An 11457-nucleotide genomic window follows, 5' to 3' on the forward strand; every position below is an offset into this window, starting at 1 on the left:
AACCTCTGCGCAGCTAACTCCAACGTCGTCTTCCAGATCTTGTCGGCCGACCTCCTGCAATTGCAACACCTCCTGCCCAACTTGCTCTGGGATTTGGGTTTCCGAGTCCTCCTCGGACTCGCCTTGTATTTCAGTGCGCGGTGCATTTCCCACAGTTAATGGTTGTGAATCCGGGCACAACATTTCTGGCTGTTCCTCCATTGACCTTTGAAAGGTGGAAGTTTGTTGGGCTGGGAATAGCTCCTGCGAATACCCCATTGTGTCCTGAGGTAATTCATCGGACTGGTTATCTGGCAGTTGTGTGCATGGTGTCGCTGCCGGTTGTGTCAGCTTTGTGCCCACTGGCTCCTTGTAACTGGCTGAGGACTCGGACCTTGTGCGTGATGTGCTGGTGCTGCTTAACCCACTGCTGGACGCTTGAGAGGTCATCCAAGTAATTATCTGGTCCTGTTCTTTTGGATTTGTGAGGGTTGTTGTCCTGGACAACATGGGCGGTATTGAGTGGGTTTTCTTGGGTGCTCCCCTATGGCCTGTACGTGAACCGTCAGGGGAAACACCTCTTCCCTTGCCCCTCCCTCTTTCACCGGATTTCTTCCTCATTTCACTTATCCTTAAAGTACACGCTGACTGGCAGCAGTACAGTGGCAGTACAGAAATGCTATACAGTGGTGGGTGAGCGGTGTAACACTATTCCCAGCAGCAACACAGAGCACAATGCTATACAGTGGCGGGTGAGCAGTGTACCACTATTCCCAGCAGCGACACAGAGCACAATGCTATACAGTGGCGCCGCGGGTGAGCGGTGTACTACTGTTCCCAGCAGACACAGAGTGGCAGTAAACACAATGCTATATAGTGTGGCTGAGCAAGGTAGACAGAGTGGCAGTAAACACAATGCTATATAGTGTGGCTGAGCGAGCGGTGTACTACTATTCCCAGCAGACACAAAGTGGCAGTAAACACAATGCTATATAGTGTGGCTGAGCGAGGTACACAGAGTGGCAGTAAACAGAATGCTATATAGTGTGGCTGAGCGAGCGGTGTACTACTATTCCCAGCAGACACAGAGTGGCAGTAAACAGAATGCTATATAGTGTGACTGAGCGAGCGGTGTACTACTATTCCCAGCAGACACAGAGTGGCAGTAAACACAATGCTATATAATGTGGCTGAGCGAGGTACACAGAGTGGCAGTAAACAGAATGCTATATAGTGTGGCTGAGCGAGCGGTGTACTACTATTCCCAGCAGACACAGAACAGTAAACAGAATGCTATATAGTGTGGCTGAGCGAGGTACACAGAGTGGCAGTAAACAGAATGCTATATAGTGTGGCTGAGCGAGCGGTGTACTACTATTCCCAGCAGACACAGAACAGTAAACAGAATGCTATATAGTGTGGCTGAGCGAGGTACACAGAGTGGCAGTAAACAGAATGCTATATAGTGTGGCTGAGCGAGCGGTGTACTACTATTCCCAGCAGATACAGAACAGTAAACAGAATGCTATATAGTGTGGCTGAGCGAGCGGTGTACTACTATTCCCAGCAGACACAGAACAGTAAACAGAATGCTATAAAGTGTGGCTGAAGCGAGGTACACAGAGTGGCAGTAAACAGAATGCTATATAGTGTGGCTGAGCGAGCGGTGTACTACTATTCCCAGCAGACACAGAACAGTAAACAGAATGCTATATTGTGTGGCTGAGCGAGGTACACAGAGTGGCAGTAAACAGAATGCTATATAGTGTGGCTGAGCGAGCGTTGTACTACTATTCCCAGCAGACACAGAACAGTAAACAGAATGCTATATTGTGTGGCTGAGCGAGGTACACAGAGTGGCAGTAAACAGAATGCTATATAGTGTGGCTGAGCGAGCGGTGTACTACTATTCCCAGCAGACACGGAACAGTAAACAGAATGCTATATAGTGTGGCTGAGCGAGGTACACAGAGTGGCAGTAAACAGAATGCTATATAGTGTGGCTGAGCGAGCGGTGTACTACTATTCCCAGCAGACACAGAACAGTAAACAGAATGCTATATAGTGTGGCTGAGCGAGGTACACAGAGTGGCAGTAAACAGAATGCTATATAGTGTGGCTGAGCGAGCGGTGTACTACTATTCCCAGCAGCGACACAATGACTGGGGGGACCCTGGCTAGCGTGGCTGGAGCGCGAACTACCCTGCCTGCCTACCCAAAGCTAAACCCACAGACAAATGGCGGAGATATGACGTGGTTCGGGTATTTATTTACCCGAACCACATGACAGTTCGGCCAATCAGAGCGCGTTCGGGTCCGAACCACGTGACCCGTTCGGCCAATCACAGCGCTAGCCGAACGTTCGACCACACCACCAGGTGTTCGGCCGAACTCGAACATCACCCGAACAGGGTGATGTTCTGCAGAACCCGAACAGTAGCGAACACTGTTCGCCCAACACTAGATACAACAATAAACAAAATGTAACTGTAGAAACTGACCTGTTTTGAGAGAGGGAAGAATTCTGTAGATGCACACTAAGCCATCCTGTTCTTCTTGGTGTGAGAGATTTGAGATAGGGATGCTTGTTCGGATTTCGCGGAAATGCAATTCAGAATTTAGAAATTGCATTTCTGCATCGGAGTTCGGAAATTGGTAATAAAAGTGGGGTAGGCGGATTTTCGCACAAAAGCGGAAATTTTCGCTGAGATTTCGATTTTAACATTGATTTTCTCAAAAAGTACAAGGTCTTTTTGAAAGATTTTTTTTCCTCTTGTCCCCACTCTTCTGCATAACAATCCTGAAAATGTGGTATTTCTAGCACCTACGGGGGCTTTGCTATTAACCGCTAAATTTGCCGGCCATTAACTAATGTAAAATGCAGAAAATATGCATTACTGATATGCGGTATGCCACCGACTTTAGAGATTAATAGCAAAGCACCCATGTTAAGCAGAAAAGTGGGAACAAGAGGAAACAAAGATCTTTCAAAAAGACCTTGTGTTTTTTAAGAAAATCAATGTTAAAAAAATTTCTTCAAAAATACGCATCGGAATGCGGAAATCGGTTTACAACGGAAGTGGAAATTGGCAATTCCGACCATCCCTAAGAGCTGATTCCTTGTAACAGATAGCAACTTACTGGAAGACAGCTGGGAAAATCTCAGCACTATATTAAAATGACAATAGTTGTAGACAAAGGCAGGTGGCACTACGGCTTTAAAGAAAAACTCCGACCAAGAATTTAACTTTATCCAAATCAGTAGCTGATACCCTTTTACATGAGAAATCTATTCCTTTTCACAAACAGACCATCAGGGGGCGCTGTATGACTGATATTGTGGCGAAACCCCTACCACAAGAAACTCTGAGGACCGTGGTACTCCTGGCAGTTTCCTGTCTGTGAACCTTATTGCATTGTGGGAAATAGCTGTTTCCAACTGTTTCCAACTGCCAAAAAAAAAGCATGCAGCACACAGTCCACCTCTTTTGAGTAGTCTTTTTATTTTTATTTGTTAATACACTCTTTGTTCACATATTATATCTACCTCAGGCACTTTGCACTTTTTCTAGCTAACTTGCACTTTACTCTACTCTGGATGTTACTTGATATATAAGCTATACTGTATATGTCCTACCTGGTAATTGACAATTTATTGCACTTCCATCATTATGTATTTTTACTGGAGATAGTCATTTTGGATTGAGCTACTGGGAATATTTGTCCATGTGTGCTTGGCAATTGTTATTGTTTATACATGTTCAAACTCTTAACCCTAACCTACAAAGCTCTCCACAATCTCTCTCCCCTATACATCTCCTCACTAGTTTCCAGATACCAACCCAACCGCAATCTCAGATCTGTACACAAGCTTCTTTTATCCTCTTCTACAATTACCTTCTTACATTCACATGTACAAGACTTCTCACGTGCCTCACCCCTCCTCTGGAATACCCTTCCACAGCACATCCGCCACTCTCCCACCTTTAAAAGCTTTAAACACTCCCTCAAAACCCACCTTTTCCGACAAGCATATGCTCTGTCTTAGGCCACGCACACTTCAATCTTGCGTCTAGTTTTACTCCTTACTAAATATCCTAATCACGCATTGCCTGTATATATACTGTGTACTTACCCCACCTCTTATCTCCACCCCATTCCTTAGATTGTAAGCTCGCAAGGGCAGGGTTCTCACCCTTTTGTGTCTTGGAATGTTATTCATTTAATAGCTTGCACTCTGGTATACATTTTAGTCATCATGTTAAATCTGTTGTAATCACTAGAGATGTCCCGAACGGTTCGCCGGCGAACGGTTCCCAGTGAACTTTGGTGGTTCGCGTTCCCCTGCCAAAGGCGAACTTTCCCGGAAGTTCGATTCGCCCTATAATGCTCTATTGAGCAAAACTTTGTCCTTCTAGCTTTGGGGTCTTTGGCATCAAAAATTTGCATATTCCCATAGAAATGAAACAAATCATATTGGCTGTTTGTGGCTCCACCCCCTCTCCAGCATTTGAACCCCAGTCACCCAAAGACCATCTGTAGCAGATTTGAGGCATCTGTTATTAACAGAGCAAAAATGGAAGCAATTTAAATATTCCCCTTTAAAATCAATAGGTGAATTTTAAATGCATATTATAGGCTCCACCCTCTCCCCTGATTAATAATCTGATTGGCTGTTTGTGGCCCGCCCCCTTTCCAGAATTTAAACCCCAGTCTCCCAGTCACTGACTGTACCAGATTTGAGGCCTCTGCCATTAAAGCGGTATTGTCACCATAAAAAATCAAATTTCAACAGCAACTGGTCTGAGTGTATTAAGTGATAAAGAAGCTAACCCTGCATTCAAAACTTTTTTCTGCTGTTATGGTTTGGAGTTACATACTATAGGAGCACTGGCCCCAGTGCCAAACAGTGCCAAAGAGTTGAATGCTGGGAGTTATTTTGAATGCTGGGAGTTCTTTTTATCTATAATATATTTCTCCTCTTCCATTTATTTCCCTGCCTAGCTGATCACTTGTGTTTACAAGCAAGGCTGAGGTGACTCAGTGATTGGATGTGCAAATAAAAAAAAAGACTCTGGGAAGAGGGCAGCTAATGAATACACAATGAGCAAGAGAAGGGAGGGGGGAAAACAAGAGTCAGGAAGGATATGATGTCAGCATTAGCTTGGCAAGATGGCCACTGCCTAGAATAGGATTTTCTGTTTTTCCTTTGTAAAATTCACAGGAATCATTACGTGGATAGCATAATACATCTGTTATGTAAGTAGAGGTAGTATTTATCTACTTATATATGTGTTTTTTATTTCTAGGTTAGCATGGGTGTCACTTGTTCTTTAAGACTGTAAAAATGGCAGCAATGTAAATATTCCCCTTGAAAATCAATAGGTGAATTTTGATTGGCTGTTGTGGGCTCCACACACTTTCCTGAATATTAATCCCAGTCAATCCCAGTCAGTGACCAACTGTGTCAAGTTTTAGAACCCTGAAAATAACAGAAAGGTGGACATTAATCTAACAAATCTGATTGCCTGTTTGTGGATCCACCCCCTTCAGTGAATTTGGACCCCAGTCACCCAATGAATGACTGTATCAGGTTTGAGGCCTCTGCCATTAACAGTGTAAGAATGGTAGCAATGTAAATATTTCCCTTAAAAATTGCTGGGTTCTCTCAGATTATACGCTTGCGGAGGATTTCTGCAGTGTCAGCGCGCATCCTGTGTGCTGACCACGGAAAGAATTACACAATCGTTACAGTGAGCATAGCCGGCCTTTAATATGAGCGACCGGAGCGGTCGCTCAGGGCGCCAGCTTCCAAGGGGGCGCCTAAAGCTGGTTACCTATACTGAGGGCACCTACACCTGATTTCCTATACTGAGGGCACCTATAGCTTTACTGAGGACCCCAACACCTGTGGCTACCTTTACTGAGGGCTCCAACACCCGGCTACCTATACTGGAGGCACCTATGCCTGGCTACCAATGGGGGGAGATGGAGACCTTCAACTGACTTCCTATACTGGGGGCACCTATGCTTGGCAACCTATATTGAGGGCACCTACACATGAGATAATATACTGAGGGCACCTATACCTGGCTACCTACCTATACTGAGTCTGAGGGCGTTGGGGGGGCGCACTGTGGCTATAACGCGTGGTGCAAATTGTAAGTGCTGTGCTATCATTATAAATGGGGGGAAGGCTGCTAACTGTCCCAATAATTGTTTTTATTAATATTCCTGAAAGGTTCTAGCCTTCATTTTTAAGTGTATCCAGGATAATGCATTCTTTCCATCCATTCGTGGTTATTAACCCCCTTGGCGGTATGAAAAATATCGCCAGGGGGCAGCGCAGCAGTTTTTTTTTTTAGTTTTTTATTTTAAATCATGTAGCGAGCCGAGGGCTCGCTACATGATAGCCGCTGCTCAGCGGCATCCCCCCAGCCCCGCCGATCGCCTCCGGCGACAGGCGATCAGGAAATCCCGTTCAAAGAACGGGATTTCCTGGAGGGCTTCCCCCGTCGCCATGGCGACGGGGCGGGATGACGTCACCGACGTCAGCGACGTCGGGACGTCATTGGGAGACCCGATCCACCCCTTGGTGCTGCCTGGCACTGATTGGCCAGGCAGCGCAGGGGTCGGGGGGGGCGCGCGCCGCACCGGATAGCGGCGATCGGGCGCGCGGCGGCGGCGATCGGGGTGCTGGCGCAGCTAGCAAAGTGCTAGCTGCGTCCAGCAAAAAAAAAATTATTTAAATCGGCCAAGCAGGGCCTGAGCGGCACCCTCCGGCGGCTTACCCCGTGTCACACACGGGGTTACCGCTAAGGAGGTTAATAGTATTTTTTCTATTATACATATGTGACGTGTCACGGAGATCTGAGCATTTGGCGTGATGTGTCACAACGTCAAAAAGGTTGGGAACCACTGTCCTAGTAGATATCTCAGGAGAAAAGGGGAATTGCATATGGGCCTGTGTGTGAGTATACGTGTGTGGGTGTGTATTTGCACGTGGGAAGAGGATGAAGGGGGGGCACAAAAATCAGGTTTCGCTCAGGGCGCTGTGAAACCTAAGGCTGGCCCTGACAGTGAGTTTTGATTGGCTGTAGTAGGCTCCACCCACATTTCTAAATATTAACTCTAGTCACCCAGTGGCCAACTGTGTCAAGTTTAGGAACCCTGTTATTAACAGTGTAAGAATGGTTGCAGTTTATATTTTCCCATGTAAAAAATTTAGTTGTTGGTGCTGCCCACTTTTTTTAACCTTGACATACAATCACTCAGTTAGGCCCAGTGCACACCAAGCAGATCCGCCGGCCGCATCCGCCTGAAAATCCGCTTGGCTAATGTAATTGAATGGGCTGGTGCACACCGGTGGTTTGAGGTTTTTAGCAAAGCCTGCTGCACGTTTGCGGTTTGCAAAAAAACTCAAACCTCCGGTGTGCACCAGCCCATTGAAATACAATAGCCACTCGGATTAGCGGGAATGCGGCCGGCGGATCACATCCAAATCCGCTTGGTGTGCACTGTGCCTTTATCTCGTACTCGGCACCCAAAACCGCTAACGTTTTGTGGATCTGCTAGCGGTTTTGGTGTGCACTTGGAGTTACCAGGTTTATGAGCTTTGGGGTCATTTGTAACAATAATTTGTATACTCCCATAAAAATTAAACAAATCTGATTGGCTGTTTGTGGTGCCACCCTTTTCTTAAAATAAACCCCAGTCACCCAGTGACCAACTGTACCAGGTTTGAGGCTTGTGCCATTAACAGTGCAAGAATGGCAGCAATTTTAATATTCCCCTTAAAAATCAATAGGTGAATTTTGATTGGCTTTTTTTAGGCTCCACTCACTTTTCTGAATATTAATCTCAGTCACCCAGTGACCAACTGTGCAAAGTTTGAGAACCCTACCATTAACAGTGTAAGAATGGCTGCAGTTTATTTTTTCCCAGTGAAATTTGTTTTTGGCTCTGCCCACTTTTTGTAACCTTGAGACACAGTAACTCAATGACCAAGTTTGTGAGCTTTCAGGTTCCTGGCATCAAAAATGTGTGAATGGAAGCAGTTTATCCACCAAGGAAATCTGATTGGCTGTTTGTGGCCCCCTCTGAATTTGGGCCCCAGTCAGCCAATGACCGACTGTAGTAAGTTTGTAGCCTCTACCATTAACAATGGAAGAATGGCAGCAGTTTAAATATTCCCCTTGAAAATCAATAGGTGAATTTTGATTGTCTGTTGTAGGTTCCACCCACTTTCCTGAATCTCAATCTCATTCACCCACTGACCAAGTGTGTCAAGCTCAAAAATGGCTGTCAATTAACATCAGGCCTAGGTTCCAGGAGGTGATTGATGGGTGTCTCAGGGTGTGATTAGAGGGTGGAATAGATGCAAACAATGCATTGGGGAGATGATCAAGGGGCATCTGAGGATGATCTGAGGGTGTGGGCAGGTAATTGGGTCCCTGCAAGGGGCAGATTAGGATCTGATCTGATGGATAGCAGTGACAGGTGGTGACAGGGGGTGATTGATGGGTGATTGATGGGTGATCAGTGGGTGATTAGAGGGGAGAACAGATGTAAATAATGCACTGGGGAGGTGATCAGGGGGGTCTGAGGGCAATCTGAGGGTGTGAGCGGGTGTTTGGGTGCCCGCAAGGGGCAGATTAGGGTCTGCTGTGATGGGTAGCAGTGACATAGGGTGACGGGGTGATTGATAGGTGATCAGGGTGTAATTAGAGGGGAGAATAGATGCAAGCAATGCACTGGTGAGGTGATCAGGGGGGTCTGAGGGCAATCTGAGGGTGTGGGCGGGTGTTTGGGTGCCCGCAAGGGGCAGATTAGGGTCTGATCTGATGGGTAGCAGTGACAGGGTGATTGATAGGTGATCAGGGTGTGATTAGAGGGGAGAATAGATGCAAGCAATGCACTGGCAAGGTGATTGGGGGGTCTGAGGGCTATCTGAGGGTGTGGACGGGTGATTGGGTGCCCACAAGGGGCAGATGAGGGTCTGATCTGATGGATATGATGGGTAGCAGTGACAGGAGGTGACAGGGGGTGATTGATAGGTGATCAGTGGGTGATTAGAGGGGAGATCAGATGTAAATAATATTCGGGGGGTATGAGGGCGATCTGAGGGTGTGGGCACGTGTTTGGGTGCCCGCAAGGGGCATATTAGGGTCAGATCTGCTGGGTAAAAGTGACAGGTGGTGACGGGATGATTAATAGGTGATCAGGGTGTGATTAGAGGGGAGAATAGATGTAACCAATGCACTCGTGAGGTGATCAGGAGGGTCCGAGTGCACTCAGAGGGTGTGGGCGGGTGATTGGGTGCCCGCAAGGGGCATATTAGGGTCTGATCTGATGGTTAGCAGTGACAGGTGGTGACAGGGGTTGATTGATTGGTGATTGATGGGTGATCAGTGGGTGATTAGAGAGGAGAACAGATGTAAACAATGCAGTTCGGAGGTGATCTGAGGGTGGGTCTGCGAGCAATCTGAGGGTGTGGGCGGGTGATCAGGTGCCCGCAAGGGGCAGGTTAGGGTCTGATCTGATGGGCGGCAGTGACAGGTTTTAACAGGGGGTGATTGGTGGGTGATTGCCAGGTGATCACTGGATGATTACAGGGGAAAATATATGTATGCAGTACACGGGGGGTCTGGGGAGGATCTAAGGGGGTGGGGGAATGATCAGGAGCCCCCAGGGGACAGTTTAGGACCTAATCTAAAAAATAGCATTGACAGATAGTGACAGGGAGTGATTGATGGGTGATTAGGGGGGTGATTGGGTGCAAACAGGTGTCTGGTGGGTGCTGTGGGCGATCAGGGGGCAGGGGGGGGGGCAGAGTCAGTGTATGCGTGTATGTTTACTAGGGGGGTGCCTCCTGCCCTGGTGTTCCCTCGATCACTGGGATCACCAGGGCAGGAGGCAGCCTGTATAATACACTTTGTATACATTACAAAGTGTATTATACATTTTGTGAGCGGCAGATCGAGAGTTAACAACTTACCGGTGCTTCTAAATGGCCAGTGGGTTGACGTCACGGGTGGGTGGAGCCTAATGCCGGTGGATGCGCGTGCATGTATGCGCGTGATCCCTGGCTAGTTAGTCCCCCAGGAGCCGCCGCCGACAGGCGTTACCCTGTCCTGGGGGTGCCACTTTGTCTCCGCCCATCGGTAGTGGGCGGTCGGCAAGTGCTTAAAGAGAAACTCTGACCAAGATTTGAACTTTATCCCAATCAGTAGCTGATACCCCCTTTTACCTGAGAAATCTATTCCTTTTCACAAACATCAGCATCATCAGAGGGCGCTGTTTGACTGATATTGTGGCGAAATCCCTCCCACAAGAAACTCTGAGGACCGTGGTACTCCTGACAGTTTCCTGTCTGTAAACCTTGTTGCATTGTGGGAAATAGCTGTTTACATCTGTTTCCAACTGCCAAAAAAGCATGCAGCAGCTACATCACCTACCAACAGTAAAAATGTCACCATGTAATAAATGTCAGAATGTAAATCAGGGATTTAAAAGATTTTACAATACGCAAACACTGACTAAATCATTTATAAATACAGTGGCTTGCAAAAGTATTCGGCCCCCTTGAAGTTTTCCACATTTTGTCACATTACTGCCACAAACATGAATCAATTTGATTGGAATTCCACATGAAAGACCAATACAATGTGGTGTACACGTGAGAAGAGGAACGAAAATCATACGCAATTCCAAACATTTTTTACAAATAAATAACTGCAAAGTGGGGTGTGTGTAATTATTTGACCCTCTTTGATCTGAGTGCAGTCAGTTGCCTATAGACATTGCCTGATGACTGCCAATGACTAAATAGAGTGCACCTGTGTGTAATCTAATGTCAGTACAAATACAGCAGCTTTGTGAGGGCCTCAGAGGTTGTCTAAGAGAATATTGGGAGCAAAAACATCAAGAAGTCCAAAGAACACACAAGACAGGTCAGGGATAAAGTTATTGAGAAATGTAAAGCTGGCTTAGGCTACAAAAAGATTTCCAAAGCCTTGAACATCCCACTGAGCACTGTTCAAGCGATCATTCAGAAATGGAAGGAGTATGGCACAACTGTAAACCTACCAAGACAAGGCCGTCCACCTAAACTCACAGGCCGGACAAGGAGAGCGCTGATCAGAAATGCAGTCAAGAGGCCCATGATGACTCTGGACGAACTGCAGAAGTCTACAGCTCAGGTGGGGGAATCTGTCCATAGGACAACTATTAGTCATGCACTGCGCAAAGTTGGCCTTTATGGAACAGTGGCAAGAAGAAAGCCATTGTTAACAGAAAAGCATAAGAAGTCCAGTTTGCAGTTTGCCACAAGCCATGTGGGGGACACAGCAACCATGAGGAAGAAGGTTCTCTGGTCAGATGAGACCAAAATGGAACTTTTTGGCCAAAATGCAAAACGCTATGTGTGGTGGAAAACTAACACTGCACATCACTCTGAACACACCCTCCCCACTGTCA

The 11457-nt window shown here is 46.8% G+C and overlaps 1 protein-coding gene across 3 annotated transcripts in view; it reads right to left on the reverse strand.

Annotated features, from left to right (window-relative positions):
- LOC137571258 (cytochrome P450 2G1-like) overlaps positions 1-10319 on the reverse strand; it is a 179754-nt gene extending 169435 nt beyond the window's left edge. For 2 of the 3 annotated variants that reach the window (XM_068280136.1, XM_068280134.1), the window contains exon 1: positions 10229-10319. In XM_068280136.1, the coding sequence (XP_068136237.1) occupies positions 10229-10266 (38 nt within the window). In that variant the 5' untranslated portion in view covers positions 10267-10319. The remainder of the gene's footprint in view (positions 1-10228) is intronic. The other variant, XM_068280135.1, reaches the window with a different exon arrangement.
- Positions 10320-11457: the final 1138 nt, after the last annotated feature.

This window comes from Hyperolius riggenbachi, chromosome 4, assembly GCF_040937935.1.
Source record: "Hyperolius riggenbachi isolate aHypRig1 chromosome 4, aHypRig1.pri, whole genome shotgun sequence".
Taxonomy (NCBI): Eukaryota; Metazoa; Chordata; class Amphibia; order Anura; family Hyperoliidae; genus Hyperolius; species Hyperolius riggenbachi.